This window comes from Dasypus novemcinctus, chromosome 15, assembly GCF_030445035.2.
Source record: "Dasypus novemcinctus isolate mDasNov1 chromosome 15, mDasNov1.1.hap2, whole genome shotgun sequence".
NCBI lineage: Eukaryota > Metazoa > Chordata > Mammalia > Cingulata > Dasypodidae > Dasypus > Dasypus novemcinctus.
In genome coordinates, this window is record NC_080687.1 from 19,319,791 (window position 1) to 19,341,318 (window position 21,528).

The following is a 21,528-nucleotide window of genomic DNA, read 5'->3' on the forward strand; positions in this document are numbered from 1 at the left end:
CAGATGGCTCAAGGAAAAAATTGTGTAACTGGACATTTTCTGTACTTTTGAAATTGTTTCAAGTAAAGAAAAGGGGTGAGCTACAAAACATACAGTTCTGCTATTCCTGGCCATGAGGACATCCAGGACATACTCACCGATTCATTTGGTAAAATGTGGTTATCAGCAGCACTGAACTCTGCAACCAGTTCATCTGCCACTTCGTTATATGAAGTGGTGCCTTTCCTCTGGACCTTCTCACAGACCTTCATCGAAAAGTGCCTCAGACCCTTGCCATTCTTCTCTCCTTTTCTGTTGCGTTTCCTTCAAAGATAAAAAGGAAAAAAATAAACGGCCATCATTAGCACGCTTCAGAGCCAACCTCAAACTAAGACACACTATTACCTAAAAGATGTAGTAAGTTACACAAAAAGGGCCCAAGTCCAACTGGTCCATTAGAGCTCATGTGATTAGGCCAAGATTTCCTCCTCATTCCAAGTCATTGGAAAATTAGCTATATTACAGGAGATAGTACACTGTTAGTGTGGATGTCAATGTTTTGCTTTTTTTTTAAAGGTCAGAAAATAAATACTTAAGATGCCAGATCTTATATATGTGCATCTTTGAATGCCAGGAAAAATGTGTCAGACATCTATCTAAAAGAGTGGCAATCAGTTATGTATTTGATACACACCAGTATACTAAACATTACCTTTTTTTTTTTTATTTAGTGTTATCAACTGACAAGAAATTGTGATTAAGTTTTAATATTAATTTCGGAATTTTTAGTGTAAATTTCACCAGGCTATGAGACAAGACAAATAGCTGTGCTGGCCCCCATGAGAATGGGTGTCAAAACTGCTTAAAAAAAAAAAAAAAGGTTATGACTTTCGGATTGGGGGGTGGAGGGAGGGAATACAAATTCTAAACTTTCTGAGTCACCATATCAAGGAAAAGAAACACTAAATTTCTAGTTGGCTAAATTTTCTAAATGGGACTACTTTTTACTTTTAACCAATAGGCAGGGTTTTATTGTTTTCTTTTTGTTTGCTTGTTTTTCAAGGAAGTCATACAGCTGAAGGAGCAAAATCAGACTTCACATCAGATTTTGCTTTAGAGAAAGAAATTATTTAAACAATTCTGGTAGGACCACCAGATATATTATTTTATGGGGCTATAACCCCTGGTTATCTTAAAAGTTACATTTCCAGTTCCAGTGGGTGCAGCTGTTATGAGATGTGTCACCTTTACTGTGGTTCCTAAGCTGTTATTTTCCAGTGTAGACAATGAAAAGTTTCAAAGTTACCACTGAGTTGATGAAGCCAGCTTCTTCTTCTTCCTTTGCCAAGAACTGATAAACCTTTAAAGTGTAAGGATTACACCAAAACACTACTGCAGGTGGACTGATTTCACAGTAATGTGACTTCTCACTTACTGAGGTGAAAGTGTATTTTTGATGACAGCTCTATCCTGGGTATGCAATCAACATTTTGCAAATAAAAATAGGCTTAATTTATTAATAGCTTTGAAAATTAAATCTATGTAGGAGTCCTATTGCATGATCACACAACATATCTGGCCACAATGGAGAACTTTTAAGATTAATATTCTAAGCAGTTCTGTTAATTTCTAATAGTTTGAGAGGAATTTTGCTCACCCAGCAGACCAAGGTGAGGAGTCTGAAGCCTGGTTCTGTGATACAAAGTGTGTGTTAGGGGTGTGTGGACTTCCTACCAGGATAGTATTTGGCGCTGCAGGTCTCTGAGGTGTACCAATTACCTACAGTTAAAAAAGACAATTCAGAATACAATCAGAAATCTACCATATTATGATGCTGCCATTTTTATTATTTGTTCATTATCTACAGCCACTTCTGATTTTATTAACCACAAAGAATTAGAAAGTACAAAGGCAATATAAGTACCCAACAGCTGACGCTTTTGAAATATTGACTGATAGAATCATATCTATTCTAAATGTGTCTTTATTTTTCCCTTCACCAACCTGACATTTTTTCAAATTAAACAAAAGCCACAAGAAAAGTCAAACAGCCCAAGCAAGCCAAAAGCAGAACAATGCACCCTTTCCAGTGGCGAATGAACAACTATTAAGCTGCAAATGAGACTCAAAGTTCATCTTTAAGGACTGGGGGAGGTGGGGAACGACTGTTAACGTTTATAAATTATCCCTCCTTCAAAGACAAAATTCTATGAGGAACTTCAACAACATTTCTATTTTCCCTCTCACCCTCTTTCACTTCCTTTATTAGAAGGAAATAGGAACAAGGATAAAATTGTATCCTTAAGTGGTACTAAAAATAGGCCGATCAAAAAACAAACAAATGAAAACAAACACACACAGCTCCCAAAACAAAAGCATGCTTAGGATTATGGACAGCCAAAGCTCATCAGTCAGGCAGGATAATGCTCAACCAGGCAATGACCAATGCCTGTGTTTAAAACTAGCACACTGGAGTATAAATCCCAGTGACACCTCTTAGGGTATCTTAGCACACCAAACAAGGTCAAGGGAAGGGAGGAGGGAAGAGGCAATCAGCAAGATATAAGTGGTTCAATTTACCACCTGTGGTGGTTTGGAGCTGTATGTACCTCAGAAAAGCATGTTGTTAGACTGAATACATTCCTGTGGGTGTGAACCCACTCTAAGTAGGACATTTGGATGAGGTCACTTCAGTTTAAGGTATGTCCTACCTCAATCAGGATGGATCTTATTCCAATTACTAGAGTCCTTTAGAAATAGAATGAAATTCATAGACAAAGAGAGAGAGAGAGAGACAGGGAAAGCAAGAAGCTAAAGGTCAATGGAACCAGGAGAAGAAGGGAAAGGTCAGGAGAGGCTGCCATATGCACTGCCATGTGACAGAGGAGCCCAAGGACCAAGGATCACTGGCAGCCAGCCCCAGAACACCATAGTCTTTGGAGAGAAAGCAGCACCTTGATGATGCCTTGATCTGGACTTTCCCAGCCTCAAAACCATGGGCCATTAAATTCCCATTGTTTGACCCAACCCATTTCATAGTATTTGCTTGAGCAACCAAGGCAAGGAAAACACCACCAATGAGTTTTATACATCTGACAGCAAGAGCAACTTTCAGTGATCAAACCAGCCATCCAAATACTGCCCCAACTGACTGACATCTATCAATTAGCCTTAAACACACAAAGACCGAATATAATTCTTTTTGTAGGGTGTCTGAGGTGTTTAATAATTATTTCCTCACTAAAGGAGGGAGCTAAGTGGTTTGTCTTTTGACAATGAGGACTTATAACTTTAGTTCTATCAATATTTAAATATTGGGAAACGGACTTGGCCCAGTGGTTAGGGCGTCCATCTACCACATGGGAGGTCCGCGGTTCAAACCCCAGGCCTCCTTGACCCGTGTGGAGCTGGCCCATGCGCAGTGCTGATGCGCGCAAGGAGTGCTGCGCCACGCAGGGGTGCCCCCCGCGTAGGGCAGCCCCACGCTCAAGGAGTGCACCCCATAAGGAAAGCCGCCCAGCGCGAAATAAAGTGCAGCCTGTCCAGGAATCGCGCCGCCCACACTTCCCGTGCCGCTGACCACAACAGAAGCGGACAAAGAAACAAGACGCAGCAAATAGACACAGAGAACAGACAACCGGGGGAGGAGGGAGGAATTAAAAATAAATAAATAAATCTTAAAAAAAAAAAGAAAAAAATTTAAATATCAACATTTGGAAATAAATAGAAATTAATTTATATAGCCAATTACCATTTCAATTTTCAAAGATTTGTTGCATGATCCTTATATCTCTATCAATGAAGTGAGTCAGCAGAATTATTTGGAAGCATATTTCTTAGTGAAGGTTAAGAGATTCAATTTACTACAAAGCAAAATGCTGCACAGCAAATGCTTGTGAGGACATTAAAAAATTTCATTTAAATGTATTCAAGTCAGACACTTGAATGTTAGGGGGAAAGCCTCTACCCCAGAGAGAAGAGAATATACCTTTTAAGAGACTCACTGTGGCTAATGATACTGGGTTATTTTAAGCCTGGTGCTCTCCTTTGATTCCCCTTCTTAGTGGGATAAATACATTACCTGCCATGGCCCAGTGCACAGCTGACAGAGGGGTTTTTTAAAATTATCTGTCCCTAAATCCAGATAATCTCATTCAATGTTAACTGTCCACACAAGTTGTAACCCATGAAAAGAAAAACAGTTCAAGTGAATTTTCATTCTTTTCATTTGCATTTCCATGTAAATATAATATTTATATTTCCAGTGATAAAGATTAATTAGTTTTTCAAACTTGGATCACTCTTTATCAATAAGCCATGAAATCAAATTAGTGAGTTTTTGGAAAAACAAAATAGAAAAGAGAACAAATCTCTCATGGGTGAGTAATGTTTTATGAAATGTTTGATCCTGTTAATAAATGTGAGCAACTGGGCATTTATGGTGTGCTATGTTACAGTGTACACTACTTCTTACTAAAGTTCAAGGTCAAAACCTTTTGAAAATTACGGAAGATCCTTCTACTTAAAGTGCTTACTTGGGTTTTTTGTTTGTTTGTTTGTTTTTTACTTTAAATTGACTGGTTATATTCTCAGGAAAGAGACTGAAGACTTTGAAAAGTTAACATCTCTAAACTTGGGCCACTCTTGCCTGGCAACATAATCAGTTAAGTCCTTTCAAATACAACTCTTAAGTGAGCTTACCGTGTCTTTTTCTCCCTTAGAAAAGGGCTTATTTAAATCCAATCTCATGACTTCAGGAGACATCCTGACCCTAAGACAAAATGACCCTGTTTTCACTATTCCTCTTTCTACAACTGCATTACTTCACTAGTTCTACTTGAATCTCCAGACAGGAACACACCAATTAAATTATTCTGCAATACCAGAGGGCCAAGTACATAGCAGATGCTCAATAACTTCTTATTAAAATTAGTGAACTTTTTCCCAGACAAGGGGAGTTCAATTAAACATTTGGAACACACTTAAGATGTAGTTAAGTCTGGGCTCTCCTTAGCTTCCTCAGCTTCAATTATCAGTTAAAAAAAAAAAAAGTTACAACACCTGAGTTGACTATTGTTCCACCAGACCTTGGGAGCAAAAATTTAAGACACACAGACTCTCAACCATGGACAGAAAGTTGCATCTCAAAAAATAGTTTACTAGTCTTAAGAATATACACACTAGCTGTATATTAGTAACACTTGAGGGGATAAGTCATTATAAAAAGCTAAGTTTAGCAAAAACTGAGTTTACTCTTTTTACTTTTTTATTTTAACTATACTACATGGAATCTTCATAAAATGCTCTCCCTGTGGGAAACTTCCTTGTGTATGCTTCACCTCCTGGAAATCCGAGGGAAGGAAGTACTCTTTATTTTGATGCCCAGCTGCCTGCTGACCCATACGACCTTGAAGACATATGGGAGTGAACTTTATCCTCTTTACTAAGTGTGTCCAAGGTGCTGTGCTTTTTTGTGTTTCCTGCCTGTCCCCCAGGCTATCACTTCTCCTGGCTCCAGGTGTGCCTGCCTGCATTGGCTGTTGTTTGTCCCTTATAGCCCTGTAATTGGCTACCCTTAATCAGTCATGGACTTGGACATCAGACAAACTAGTAGACACCCAGTAAGAACGGTTAGTTAAAAAGGAAAAGGACTTGTTAGCACTATGAGTAAAGCGAGAGCTCACATTCAGGAGTAGCCTGAAGAGTTCTCTTAACAATAAAGCACGTGCTTCACTGCTCAGGGTTTCTAACATCTATTTGGCTCAAGTCTTTTTTGCCCCTTTCTTTCTGGACTTTGATGCACAAAGCAAGGCTGAATACTGATTAGCTGTCTAATCCGTGGAAGGGCACTTTCTGTGTTCTCACCACACACACGCACGCACACACACACACACACAGAGTTTGCTAGTTAGCATTTCATTTTTACACTAACAGCTACAAACATGATGATGAACACTGTGAATCAGTAAAAACAGAGGAAGAGCATGGGAGGACGTGCAAGGCAAGAATAAAGTAAGGGAAAGTGGGCAAACAACTCAGAGAGCCTCAGCGAGAGCAGGAGACGCAGGAAGGGAGGAGAGAGAGTAATGGGGGTGGGGAGATGAGAATTGAGAGTCTGAAGTCTGAGGAAGAAGCAGGACGTGTGCCCACACCAGCCCTGGGCAGAAGCCCCGCCTAGCAGATGGCTGGCCCCACTCGGCTGGGTGGTTTCCAGCTGCCTCCTGAAATCACAGAGCCACCTGGGGAGCAGCTACTGCTCCAGCGAAGAAAAGACCCTATTATGTAGGTAGGGCCTCAGGGACTCCCCAGTGACACCTGCCTCCTCTTACTTAAAGATTATTTCTCCGGGAGGATGGTAGCTTTCATCTCCACCCCTCACACTTTCCACGAAGGCACAAGGGAAAGCATCACCGCACGGCGGCGGCATTAAGAGTGCGCTTGCACGGAGTCTGGATTTAATCACTCCAGTAGTCCTGGAAACAGGTAGCAGCGTTACTGTTTGGATTTGAACGAAGTATTGAGAGAAGGTAAACAACATGGCTTGAAGCCAAAAGCTGGTAAGTGGTCGTAGAGACAGGACTCCAACTCGAAGCTCTGCAACCCCCACAGCACTGCACAGCCTTTAGACCCTCAGGGGAGACCTGACACCAGTGAGATCTGCACTTCCAACCTCAGGGGCCCAGAGAACCAACCTGCCCATCTTACCTGGGCTGCCTTGCTTCCCCCACACCTCCAGCAAGCCAATCTCACTGCCGCCAAAACTAACACCTGGGTTTTAAAATCTAGCCCCTTTCCTAAGTCTCAACCATCAAGAAAAGAACTGAGGCATGGGGCGTCACTTTCACACCTTAATTTCACACACTCAAACTTAAAGTGAAAAACGATTTCTGTACACATACTGTATAGTTACATTTATATAATTAATGCAAAAAAATAGACAAAAGTAAACTACAATGCTTGGAGAGGTATGTTCAGGTGGTAAAACTATAAAAAGAAAGGGGTGTTTTTACCATAGAAGCCAGCCCTGTGCTTTTGCGGGGAGGGAAGGGTCCTAATTGGAAAAGACATAGGGGTCTTCTAGGGCCCTTCCCCTATTTCTGTTTCTTAGCTGGGTGGTAGTTGCACAGGAGTTTGCTTCCCTGAGTTGTACGTATACAGTTTTGCACTTTTCTCCATAATATGTTCAGTTCTGCAGTACGATGGGTTTAAAATATCTCACTGCTTCCGAAAGGGTTTTCTAAAGGGTGGCAAACTCCAAGTAGGACCTCATCTCCAGCCATGAATACGAACTCCCACAGTGTGGGCTGTGAACCAAGGGCAACCTAGCTCAATGATCCAATACTGAAAACCTAACATTTTAGCCTGTTATGCTAAGTTTAGACTGTTGAGGAACATTTTCACTCATTTAAGGAATGAAACCTCATGTCTGATATCCAAAACAACCAGATCCTTTTTGTTTAACCTTCTGTATATAAAACAGTTCAAGAGACATGTGCAAGTTTTAAGTTTTAATTCACAGAAATGGGTTTTTACAAGGCATAAAATAGCCATTAAAGCCCACTCAAATCAGCCTAATTCAAACTTAGTTTAGCTTTCAGATTGAAAATTTTAAAGTGCATCAAGTAAAATAATTTTTATGTTAATTTTCCTCCCAACTACTGATACTGGCAACAAAAACAGAATTGTTGCTATAATTAAGTTTATTCCTCAAGATAAGCTGAACTATAACACACGGTACCTATAAAAATCAAACTGGCATTTATTGAAAACCTGTGATGCACCCAACATTGTACTAGGACTTTTATATGTCATCACTTTCAGTAACTCACAGCAATTCTGAAAAGCAGAATTTTATCATAGGTACTGATGAGGGATGTGAGTCAGTGGGAGCAATTACACTAACTGCCTTGGGAACACAGCTTGTAACTGGGAAAGCTGGGATTTGAACACACATCTGCTTGATAGTAAAACCCCATTCTCTTCTCACTCAGCCACGTTACTTCTCGCACTAAGTACAAATTCAAACTCACAAAAGGCAAAGGCAAAGTAAGAAGTCCTAATAAATATCACCACTGATGGGAAGAGGCCCATGGGCTACTAGTGATGAGGTGTTCTGGAATGTGCATGGGAAAACTGACAGGCACAAGCCACCCTCACTTAAACTCAAAACCCTAAAATCCACTGACAGGACCTAGCAAACTCCAAGTGTATTTAAATAAAATGCAAAAAGCAGAAGGGAACTTAAAAAACTACAACATGAAAATGACCCAACTATCAGTGGTGTGTAATAATTGTTCCCTAAAGAAAAAAACATACTTATTACCTAGAAGGACACATCCCAAATTATAATTAAGAGAACTGAAAAACCAGAGGAAGTGAGTAACGATCCAGCACAGAGCTACTGCAGGGGATCCTGCCCCTCCTCTCGCCCCAAACAAGTCTTTTTCCCACCAAAAGAGGACAGCAAACCACATGGGTTCTAGAAGAGTGCAGACCCCTCCAGAAGGAGTCTGCATACAGCCAGCAGTATGGCCAGCACCTCCAGTGGAGGGCCCTCTGCGGCATGGCTTCCCAGGGAGCCCAGAACTTGGCCCAGGACTTGACAGAAGGGCCAGAAGTGCACAGCCCAGGGCAGGCGAGACAGACTAGATAAGAAGAACCCAGGGCAATACAGGACACAGGAAAGAATCCAATCCAACCACCGGATTTTCCAGAAGAACTGAAAACCCTTCATTTCCTCTGTCAATGATGATGCACGTTCACCCCAATTCAATACTCCAGTGAAAGATAAATACATGCACTGGGTAAACCCTGCCTGGTGATCAGGAGTACTGATTCTGATGCCACAGGCACAAACCCCCTCCTCTCTAGAATTCTGTTCAGGATATCTCTGACAGGCCCACAACTGGAGCCCACTGCGGGGGCGAGGGGTGAGAAGGATACAAAGAAAGGAAGTAAACCAATGAAAGACAGTGTTAGTAAACAACAGAAACAGCAAACTACTAAGGGAAGGAAAGCGATGCCCACACTGGGGTGCACGCAAGCTGAGCATCACGTCGTGGCCTCTTCTCGTTGCGTCAGACCTGCAAGAGCAGCGGCTTCCCTTCTCCGCCCCGGCAGCATGAAGGGCCCTAACCCCACACCTGTGGAAATGCTTTCCGACCTCTCTGGGCGCCTGGCGCAGCATCAGCACCGGGGCCCTCCAACTCTGCACCCGGTCACTCTTACCCTGAAGGCATCCACCTTAAGGAAGGCAAAGGCCAAAGGCACACACCAGCTCTCCACAGCTAACTCCATTCCCCTTTGCTCCAAAGTGGATTTTTAGCATTCGAAAAACCACTTGTTACACTAAGTTTAGACTGTTGAGAACAATGGGCAAGAACATGGTGGAATGCAAGGTAAGAAGAGCACACGTGCCAGTGACCAGGGGCTAAACTGTGGGTGTGGAGAAGAACCACAAGCCCTGGATCCTGGTTCGGGCTCTGGTGCTTTCCATCCGTGTGCCAACACCACACACACCACAGGCAGTGGGGTCTTGAGGTTTTTACTTTTAATTTTGCAGGGTTTGCCTTGGATTCCTCTCAAATGCCCACCTTACCAAAGCCGGTTATTGGAAGGACCGAGCAAGGTAAAGCCCATATCAGCACTTTGAAAAACACAAACTTCTAAAAACATGGAAAGCATCATCGCTACTAAAACAGTAACGTCCCTCAAAGAACTGAAGAAAGTAAAAAAATCTAGTGCTACCAACCATTCATCAGGAAAACAAGCAGTGAAAAGCTTGATCAGCTGGGTAAACACCGAACATTTTGTAGTCAAAATCTAAGCACCACTGTGAATATCACAGGTGACAACAGCATACAAAGGAAACCTATTCCTGATTTACCCACAAAGACCCAGTCCATACTTCAGTATAGCACAGCCCATCCTTGTCAAAAAGCTGCTTACCACTTGCTGTGCAATGTTGACATTGGACTGTCCGAAGGTTTTTGGCAAGAGTTGCTTTCCAAGGGTATTTACTGTAGAAGGATGAACAGCTACTAATGATACCACACCTACAACATAAAAAAACAACAAAGTTAGTTAAGCAGCACTGTTTCTTTTCTGAATTAAGGCTGAACGTGACATTTTCAGGAACATGATGCTTCTGATTAGTAATTCTTACCTTCCCCAGTTTTAACATTTTAGGTCCATGATTCAACTGCAAAGACCTCTGTTGAGTTTAATTCTCAATGGGGGTGGGGTGGCTAAATTAATACCCCCCCTCGCTTGCTCTGACTCACTTGCCCTTTCCTCTTAGAAGTCCACACACTTCTACTTTTGAGCACAGAGTTAGCAGTCAAGAGATCTGGGCTTTGTCCTCTGCCTGTCTCTCAGGAGCTCCTGGGCAAATCATTTAACTTCTTTGAGCCACTTTGAGACAGTCTATTCATGTATAAAATGTGTTGGCTGGACTAAGTGATCTGGAAATAACAGCTTTTAAAAGTCTATGATTCTGTAACAATTATAGAAAAACATTTAAAATTAGAATAAACCATTTTTTAGCCCACAATTTCTCAACATATTCTTAAAACTAGTTCAGAAACCGAATAATCTGCTTTTCCCTAAGATGTATAAACACCTTTCTTTTTCCAGGAAGAACACTTTTGAGGATAGGCACTTCTTTAAATACTATATAAAGACAACCTCAGAATATAAACAAAGCCGATGGGAAAATTGCTCTTTGTAAAGAAATGTATCTACATTCCATCAACAAATATATAGTAAAAGCACGATAGATAAGGACACTTCTAGGTCCTGGGGAAACAGCAGTGAATCAAAACAACAAAATATTTTATATAATAAATAATAAAATAAATAAAATAGGGGAATAAAGATTTTAAAACAAAAATAAAAGGCCCTGCCCTTATGGCATTCTAGAAGGTAGAGAGCAAAAATAAAGTACATATGAAAACCAAAGGGTGATAAGCGCCTTGGGAGAATAAGGGAGGGAAGAGGGGTGTGGCACTGGCCTGCAGAAGTAGGGAGAAGGGGGTCAGGGAAAACCTGAGAGTCATGACGGAGAGGAAGAGAGGGACAAGGGGGAGGTGCTCGGAGGGAAGGGAGCCTGTGTTGCAGACAAGGAAAGAGCCCCCCAGACGGAGCCTGGCTGGCAGACTGTGACAACTGCAAAGGGGTCAGTTCAACGGGAACAGAGATTTCACACCATATTTAAAAAGACCTAAACACCCTCAGTGAACAACAGTACCAATTTTCGGGTCATTACACCATTAGGAAGGAAAAATCGTACTAAATATTTCCTTGAGAAAATCCAATTCCACCCTTTTTACCATCTCACCATTCCCTTGTCTCATTCATGAATACAAGATGAGCGTATTCTATGAATACCCATTCTTTTTTCAGGCAATCATTCTAAAACTATACATTTTTGACAACCGATTTTAGAGTCACAAAACTTTCTGAATTGTATTTCAGCACAATACAGGATGTCATTTCTTTATAAAGATGACAGACATCCTTGCCATGGTTGCCACTTTGGAAATCAGACCCCTGCTACTTCAAAATCTCCACTCTCCCTTTTCTTATCAGGCCTCTAGACCCCTTTGCCTTCTCTAAAAAAGACTAGTCTTTTCTAAGTATTGCCAAACAGTGTTTGATGAACTAGCTGACCTCTCACGCCTCTCCTCTCAGCTGGTGTGTGTGTGTGTGTGTGTGTGTACGCGCACGCTGGTGTATGTGTGTGTGTGTGTATGCGCGCACGCGCTCAGGGGTCAGGGGTGAGTGTCCTCACACAAAGGTTAACACCAAGATCACATTTTTCCCATTTCCAGGTTCCGCATCATTCCAGATGCCCAGGCTAACCAAATGACAGCCTCTAAATGTTCAGTAAGACTTTCAAACATAATCTTACATTTAGATTGGTCTGAAGTTTCAGATTTGAACACTTAACAACCTATTTTCAACAAGCTTTTTAAAAATTCATTTAAAAAAGGAATTTTGCTCCTATATAGCAACACTGACTAATTGATCTTAATAACTAAATTAACCGAGATAGATAATTATGGAGTTATTGGGAAAATACTTCTTCACTTCAGCTAGCTAGGTATTAATATTTTTGCCAACCATTACCAACAGATATGTAAGTTATTTTCTGTAATTAAAATAAATTTATCTGCTTTCAATTTTTTTCCTCCAAAACTAGGAATCTTAGGAAAAGCAAATATTTACTTTTTTATTGCTTTAGATGTGTAGAAGGCATTTTTAAAAGCAAAAATAAAATGATTCTATTTTGCAGTGAGAAATTTATAATACATAGTTAGGCAATTAAACACATCAGCCTGTCAAATTCACATGCAGATGAGTAAACAGTAAGTTTCCAGGAATACTGAACTGGTTCATTTAAAGATTATAATTTGTTTTTTTCAATTTGCAAATGATTCCTTAATTTTCAAAGAACTTGTCTGGAGAAAGAAAACGGACCTTCCCTAAGTTCAGACGCTTACAGATTCGTCCCAGTTAACATTTCCCTGCAGCAGTTCAGGTAGCTCTTATCATGAACACTCTACTTCTTCATTTGTAAGTCAAATACCTGGATGTCAGAACCAATTCATCAAAAGGAACGAGGGAATGTCCATCCACAAACACCACCAATATGAGTGCAACAAGACAGCACCCAGGACCACCAGTAAGTGTGTTCTAAAAAACAATGTACTCAGAGGTCAGGATTCCCACTTTCTGCCCCAGCAGTGGGAATAAGGGCTCTCTGGTGGGATTCGGGGTGAGGGGCACCGTGGCCGAGCTGTGAAACAGAAGTGAGTGTCAGGGCCCAGCGTCTGGGGGATTCGGCTGAGGGGCCGGGCCAGCCATCACCAGCAATCACCGCCCTTTCTTTCCATCTGCCTTGCCCAGAAATTAGCCAGCTGGCCTGCCTACCACCATCTGCTGTTTCAACCCGGCTAGTTCTCCCTTTCAAAGGCCTTTCACCACCCTTGATTCCAACATAATAAAAGCCTTGGGTGGGTTTCTATGGTTTTTTCTCAGCCAGGAAAGATGATGAAACAATCAAGAGAGTGAAAAGGTTCCTTCCCTTCCTGAACTTAGGGGAGAATAAACGACCCTGTGCAGCAACTCCGAGACTCCCTAGGTTTCCCCACCCAGAGCCCCAAGTCTGCATCGGCCGCAGGTTAGGGGCAGTAAGGGGTTTGTGAGCCATTAAGTGACAGGCACAGCCGCTGGTCTCTGGGAATCAAAGGCACTGGCCAAGCAAAACGTGGTCCTTCAAGCCCGCATAACAAAGAGGCTGCAAGCCCTCTGAGAGCGGCCTGCCAAAACCCAATCTAGCACTTCAAGTTCTCATTTTTTGCACTTCATCAACAACTCAGGTCCCAGATTTCAGCTTTATAAAGTCTGCACAAGACAGAACTAGTAGAGAGGACATCAGGATGCACTTATCCATGACTGGAAGGAAAAGGAGAGAGAAAACCCAAATGCAGACAGTAGAATGCAGAGACCACAGCATTCAGACAGGCCTGCTGTGGAGTGGAGGCAAGACCAGGACTGCACACCCACGGGACACACGGCACACTCATGAGGATGGCAAACCCACGGAAGACGACGCACACCCACGGGAGATGGCACACCCATGGGGGAGGGCACACCCACGGGAGACAACGCACACCCATGGAAGACAACGCACACCCATGGGGACGGCACACCCACGGAGGACACACACCCATGGGGGACACACACCCACGGGGACAGCACACCCACAGTTCTGCAATTCTGCTCCCTTTCAGGCAAATCCAGAGCCAGGTCCCAAAATAAGAGTTGTGAAAAGGCTGGATCCCTGAGTTCTGAGGAGTCCCTGGTGGTGGGTCTTTTGTTTTGGTGAGAAACTTTAAAACAGAGATTCTTAAATACAAAGAATTATATTACAAACAACCTTAGTCCAGTATACCTAGAATTTACCACCATTATTGACAACACAGTAGCTTCAAGTTTCTTAAAGAGACACTTAGCAAGTGAGAGAAGACTACGGCTTCAAGATCCTCCACCTCCATGCCCCACCTCCCCTCTGCTCCACTTGATGCGATGTTTCCCTGCAGGCATACAAATCTGTGAAAACTTGTTTTTGTGTGGCTTTAAAATTTATAAATTATACGTATTCTGCAACTTTGTGAACATTGGTTTCGAAATTTAGCCATACAGAGATCTACTTGATTTCCTTCAATGATATTTTTACTCCATAATAATACAAGAATTATAGAAATTCAAACAGTGCACAAAAACATTTTCTTTCTTTTTTCTTTTTTTTAACTAAAATGCTACAATGAACGTTGGGCATACCCCCTAAGGTACACATTGACTTTCTCTAGTCAATACGACTTTTCACGTATTGTTTAGGTTGGAAACAGTATTTGGTTTTTAGCTTCATCTGGCTATATAAACTAGAATGCTTCCCACATTTTCTTGTGAAGCAATCTTTTTATTGGGGGATGAAGGAGAGCTAACATTTCGGCTACAAGATGGATTACGTTATAACATGGCCTGGTATAATTAGTTAGCCAAAAGGGGTGTTGATGCAAAGTACCAGAAATCTGTTGGCTTTTATAAAAGATATTTATTTGGGGGAGAAGCTTACAATCATAAGGCCCTAAAGAGTCCAACTCAAGGTACCATAAAAGGTACTTTCTCACCCAAAGTCCTTTGTGTCTGTGAGGGTTCAGCCTTCCTTCCATCTTCCTTTTAAGGCTCCATGGTCCCAGCTTCTTCTGCTCTCAGCTGTAGACTGGCATAAGCTCCTCTCTTCTCAAGGATCTTTTCTTTCCAGGCCTAGATGCTCTGGTCTCATCAGAAGGCCAGCTGTAAACTATCAGGTTCATCTCTCTTCCTGGGCTTCTTTCTGGGCTTAGCTGCTCTGGTCTCTTCACGAGGTCACTAAACTATCAGGCTCATCTCTCTACCCAGGAAGCAGGATCCTCTGTGTGTCTACTTCTCTTTGTTCTTGACTGAGCGTCTGTTTATATACAGCCTACCAAGGAGGTGGGCATATAACCTACCGAGAGGGGCGGGGACTCAACCCTGCAAGCCTTAATGCCATGGTCAAATCAAAGCCCTAATCTAAACATAATTTAATCAGACTTCTCAGCTGAATCTAATATAATCAAAGCGTTATCATGACCAAAGAAACAGACCAGTTTACAAACATAAGCTCTCTTTTTTTGGGATTCATAGATAAAATCAAACTGCCACACCTGGGAAATCTGCTCACTGGAAATAATATTGTTTCAACAGTAAAACGTATCACAAAGCCTTTTTAAAAAGAATTATATAACACATTTTTTTCAAATATAACTTGTATGCATGGTTGATTCCCTTTTTGGCAAGAAAATGAGTAAAAGAATATATATGATCTGAACTGCTGCAACCAATTAACTAAAAAATGACTCTAAAATACTACAAACATGTTTTAACAATTATTAATCATATTCCATTAATCCCAACAGGCTTTAAGATAAATTATGAAAGTATGCTTATATTGTTTTCTCAGAATAATTTTGACCACACATTTTAAATCTTTATTCTTAATATTAGCCTGCCATGCTAATATGGCCAAAAGAATCATTAAAATGTAGCCGTTTTTGAGCAGTTGTAGCTCAGTGCTTGAGCAGTTACAGCTCAGGGCTTGAGTGCCAGCATCCCACATACGAGGTCCTAGGTTCAATCCCTAGTACCTCCTTAAAAATAAATAAATAAAAATTAAATTTTTAAAAAGTAGATATTTAATACTTGTGTCTTACATGTAAGTGCAAACATCAATGACAATTCCTAAACCAAAGGTTATGGTTATGAAACAAGAAAGTAGATGCTGCCTCAGCAAGTAAACTTAGTAGGTATTAAAACAGCTGAAAGATAGTTTTCTTCTAAGGAAACAATGCTTATTCTTAAGTAGTAAAGAGGAAATGCTTTCCTAAACCACTAGACATCCCGTTCCACAAACTCTTGGACACCACACTAAGTTCAAGTCAGCTTTCCCAGATTCATTAATGAACTGAGGCAAAAGAAGAACCAAGTCCACATAAACTGACAGAAATCTGTATTTCGTAGTCAGTTCTTACTTGAGGTTCAAGATGAACTGTACCACATACAACAGTTGCCCTCTAATAGTATCAAGAATTCATCAACTGCACCTTTATTTGTCATAAGCTATATACGCTCATTCACGCCTGGTTACAGATTCTCCTCCGCAATGAACTAAGACTACTGTAATTGTGCCACCTACTGGTATGACATTTTCCTGAAATTTCCAAGGGTTTGCCTAATTTCTGAGACTCCACATAAGCTAATTTAATTTCAAAGTACATTCCAGGCTGCTATTTCCGCATAATTTCTTACAGGTAAAACTAAGCAGAACTCTGTGAAACACTCCTTTAGTTCCTTTGACCATCATTTAACTGAGAAACAGCCATCATCTCATTCCTAGAAACAAGTTTAGGTGTGGAAATGACATTACTATGCCAAAAATGGATAATAAATTTCTAAATGCCCTTTAGATTATAAACGGAAAAAGGGTAGGAATAAAGAAAAAAGGGACTCTATTGAAAGTTTAAGCCATTTAAAAGGGCTAATGAATAAACTGTCTCTTCTTCATGAAACAGCATTTCCCCATTCTAATTATTGCAAGAAAGGCACCTGTTAATTCACATTCCACTTGTAAATTCCTCTGGTAACATTTTCCTTCTGCCTGAAGGATTTTTCTTACAACACATAAAGGAATGAAAAATTCTACAAATTGTATATATGTGATAAATTCAGTGTTTAAAGGAAAAATGCCAATGTAGTATGGATTTCATAAAATATGTATTAGTATAATGAATGGAAACAACATAAAGGACAGAAGGAATAAAGGGAAGAATTCTATCCTGAAATTTTTACACAGTACATGAAGTATACATTTGAAGGTAAACTAGTAAGTTAAAGAAGTATATTGTAAACTGTAGAGCAACCACTAAAATAATAAAACAAAGAGGTAAAACTAATAAAGGAACAAGGAACAGATGGATCAAGTAGGAAGCAAAAAGCAAGATGGTAGATATAAATCCAACCATGTCGATAATTAAATATAAATGGTCAACATAACTCAGAAATAGATTGTCAAATCTGGGTTAAGGAAAAAAAAAAAAAAGCAAGACCCAATCTACAATAAGCCTACTTTAATCTAAAAACACAGATTACTTTTAACCTAAGTGAAATGACCCAAACACTAAAAGAAAGTTGTAATGGCAGTATTAATATCAGACAGAAAACATCAGTGAAAGAAGTACTGCCCAAATCAGTTCATACTTCACATAGGAGCCATTTCATCAAGAACACCTACCGGCAGCGGACTCGGCCCAGTGGTTAGGGCATCCGTCCGTCTATCACATGGGAGGTCTGCGGTTCATACCCCGGCCCTCCTTGACCCGTGTGGAGCTGGCCCATGCGCAGTGCTAATGTGCACAAGGAGTGCCCTGCCACGCAGGGGTGTCCCCTGCGTACGGGAGCCCCACGCGCAAGGAGTGCACCCCATAAGGAGAGCCGCCAAAAACCAAAAGAAAGTGCAGCCTGCCCAGGAATGGCACCGCACACACGGAGAGCTTACACAACAAAATGACGCAACAAAAAGAAACACAGATTCCCATGCAGCTGACAACAACAGAAGCGGACAAAGACGACGCAGCAAATAGACACAGAGAACAGACAACCAGGGTGGGAGGGAGAAGGGGAGAGAAAGAAATCTTTAAAAAAAAAAACCACCACCTACCAATCCAAATTTTGTATATATCTACTAATTTGAGCTACAAAATACATGAAACAAAGACTGGCAGAATTAAGAGGAGAAATTGGCAAATCCAAAATTATAGCTGGAGATTCCAACACCCATCTCTCAGTAACCTGACAGTCAGAAAACCAGTTAAGAATATAAAAACCTTGAATACTGTCAATCACCTTGATCTAATTAACATCTGCAGAACAAACACTCCCCACAGCAAGAGAATACATTCTTTTCAAGTATGCTTGTAACATTCACCAGAACAGTCCACATAGTGGACCACAAAACAAATATCAATAAAGAGGACTTAATAAATCACACAGCATATATTCCCTGGCCACAAAAGAATTAAGTTAGAAATCAATAACAAAAATATATACAGAAAAACCCCAAATACTTAGAAATTAAGCAACACACTTCTAAATACTTATGCATCAAAGAAGAAATCACAATAGAAATTCAAAAATACTTTGAACAGAAAATGAAAATGCTACCTATCAAAATGTGTGGGTGCAGCTACAGCAGTGCTTAGAGGGAAGTTTGTAGCACTAAATACAAAATTTAGAAAAGGAGATGATCTAAGCTTCTACCTTAAGAAACCAGAAAAAGAAAAGCACAGAAATCCAAAGAGCAAGTTAATAAAGACAGAAGCACAAATGAGAGAAAAAGAAAAGAGGAGAAAAAAAGAATCAATGAAATCAAAACCTGATTCTGTGGGAAAAACCTTTTTTTTTTCAAGTGATAAACCTCTAGCCAGATGGATCAAGAAAAGAATAAAAAGGGAAAATACAAATTATAAATATCAGGAATTACAAAGAGAATATCATTAGAGATACTACAGACATTTAAAAAAGAGAGAGAGAAAAAAAAAAGAAGACTATTTGAACAACTTTCTACAATAAATTAAACAACTTAGGTCAGGAAGACAAATTCCCTGAGACACAAACTACTGAAACCTCACTCAAGAAGAAATGGGTAACTGAAGAACCCTATATCTACTGAAGAAATTGAACTTGAAGTGAAAACATTCCCACAAAGAAGATTCTACCAGCCTATGATGATGTATGTAATAACCTGGAAGAATCTTAAACTGCTGTGCTAAGTGAAAGAATATATGATTCCATTTATATAATGCTCTGGAAGAGACAAATCTATAGAGACACAGGTCTGTGCTTGTAGGACTTAGGAGTGGGGGAGGAGATAACTATTAAAAAGCAGGAGGAGCCCCAGAGTCAAAGCGACCACTCCTTTGTGGAGCCTGCTCAGAAACATTCGACATTTGGGGAGAGAGAAGCAGAGTAGCTGACCTGGAGGAGCTGAGAAGAGGGAGTTGAGGAGAGGAACCTCTCCAACTTCTTCCCCTTCCCATTCCTGAGGACAGGAGCCGCCTTCCCTTCACTTATCTCCTTTCATTGTACAAATTCTCTACAAATAATTTCTTAGGCCTATTTAAGACACACATTTATATGGTTCTTAATGGTTTCTTTCTCTGTTCACTTCCTCTCATTTTTACAATCCCCCAGACATCTCTCTGAGTCTAGACAGTGGCAGGAGCCTGAATTTTACGAGGGGAGGGCCCCCTCCTCCAGATCCTCTTAGGGCCCCCAACCCATTTCCCCACAGCCCTGGCTCCCCTGGATGTGGAGGGTGAAGATGAGCCAGGGCAGCCAGTGAGGTCAGGAAGTCTGTTGTCTTAATGCCCCTCTCCCCCTCCCCAACATACCCCTCTCCACTCCCAGGCTTGGCTGGTGAGATACCTGGAGGCAAGGAATAAGGGAATGGGTATTGTTTGATTTTTGGTTTCTCTCCCCACTGTCCCTCGTGGTATCAGGACCCTGCCTGAGTGGAATATTGTATCACAGCCCAGAAATGTGCCCCAGCCCCGCGTCATGCAGGCCCTCTGGTCTCAGTTCCTACTGAGGGTTATGCTAGGGACCAGGTGGAGGGCACAGATTTGGGGATTCAACCTATGGGGAAGCCAGGGGTCCCTTTTCCAGTCCCTCTTTCCTCCACAATCCACCCCACGTCACTGGGACATTCTCAAGCTTTTCACACCAAACAGGGGAAAAAATGTTAATTTTAGATATAATTTATGAATAACTTTTGTTATAGATATGGCTGGTAGCCATTGTGTATGTTATTAAGGATACAAAATGTTAGGAAAAAAATGACAAAATTTTAAAAAAATTTTAAAGGCATGAAAACAAAAAAAAATTTAAAGGATACAAGGGAAACTTTTTGGGGTGATGGGAAAATTCTCTATCTTGAGAGTGGTAGTGTCTATTCATCTGTGTGTAACTTTATACAAAAAAAAGTGAATTTTACTAGATGTAAATCATAACTCAATAAATTTGTTATTACTCTAAAAGAAGGAAAGAAAGTAATAGGAAAACAGAGAACTGGTCCAGGAGGTTCAACTTGGCCATAACTGGAGTTCCAAAACAAGAAAAGGTTATTCTGAAGAAAGGAAAATAAAACAATTCAGAGAAATTCTCCAGAGCCAAACGTTCGAGAATGCAAAGAGCCACTACATTCCTACCACAACAGAGGAAAAGAGACCCACACCAGGGTAAGTGATCCTGAAAACTCTTACACAATACACAAAGGTAGAATAGTAGAAATTGCTAAAAGAGTTAAATAAAAAGAAAAAAAGGGGGGGGGGGGTCAATTACAAAGGATGAGAAATTAGAATGCCCTCAGGTTTCTCAAGAGCAATGATGTAAGCTAGAATTTAGTGTAGTAATGCTTTTTTATAATTTTTAGGGAAAGTGATTTCCAATCTTGAATTCTATTCCCAGCTCATCTATCAATTAGGTGTGAAGATAAAATGAAGACATTCCCACATGTGCAAGGTCTCAAAAAAAATCTTCCTTCCACATACCTTTTCTCAGGAAGTTATTAGACATTTAAAACAAGGAAGCCATGGATACAGAATTCAGGAAACCCAATTGGGAAAGAGACAAATAAGTTCCAGAGATAACAGAAAACAGGGAAAGAAACCAGCAAACACCAAAGCAGTGTGACATAAGAAACACATACACTACAGATTGTCTAAACCACATATTCTGCCACTAGAGCAGAGGTTCTTATCCACAGACCCCTTTGCCAGTCAGGTGAAAACCACAGACCCCTTCTCAGAATGTAGTGGCAGATAGTTTTATGACACTCAACATTGGCAGGCTTTAAACTAATCTTTAGGATTATTCAAAATCATATTTTACAACTTTCCCGTAATTTCATACCTGATAACCTAAGACAGTTCAACATCTGTTCAAGCAGTCATTTTCAGCAAACATTTAGAAATTCAAGTTTCCACATGGCATCATATCATAAAACCATCTCCACCCTCCTTACCAACCTTTTTGCAGGCAATTTATCCATAGCACTCAGAACACGCTACATTAAAATAAAAATCATACTAAGTCCACACTGTACTGTGTATTATTTAATAAATACATCACACACACTCCAATATATCCCCACAAGAAAAACATTTTGAATTTTCAATTCAAGCTCACAGACCCCCTGAAATCTTTCCATGGACCCCTGGTTAAGAACCCCTGCACTAGAATTTCTTTTTGACCTCGTAACACTATCAGAGGATATATTTCACAAAACCAAAGGAGTAAGCCAAGAAGGAGGAATACATGAGATCCAGTAATCCAACTTAAGAGAAAGGCAAAAAAGGAATTCCAGGGATGAAAACAAAGAGAATGCAAGGGGAACACCTCTGTGGC

At 40.7% G+C, this 21,528-nt stretch overlaps 1 protein-coding gene across 7 annotated transcripts in view; it reads right to left on the bottom strand.

Moving 5' to 3' along the window:
- The window catches only part of TFDP1 (transcription factor Dp-1), a 98,132-nt gene that overhangs the window by 12,072 nt on the left and 64,532 nt on the right, over nt 1-21,528 (bottom strand). For all 7 annotated transcript variants that reach the window (XM_004450757.4, XM_058276365.2, XM_004450759.4 and 4 more), the window contains 3 exons: nt 9,928-10,034; nt 1,637-1,758; nt 138-303 (listed from right to left, as the gene is read on the bottom strand). In XM_004450757.4, coding sequence (XP_004450814.1) covers nt 138-303; nt 1,637-1,758; nt 9,928-10,034 — 395 coding nt within the window. The remainder of the gene's footprint in view (nt 1-137; nt 304-1,636; nt 1,759-9,927; nt 10,035-21,528) is intronic.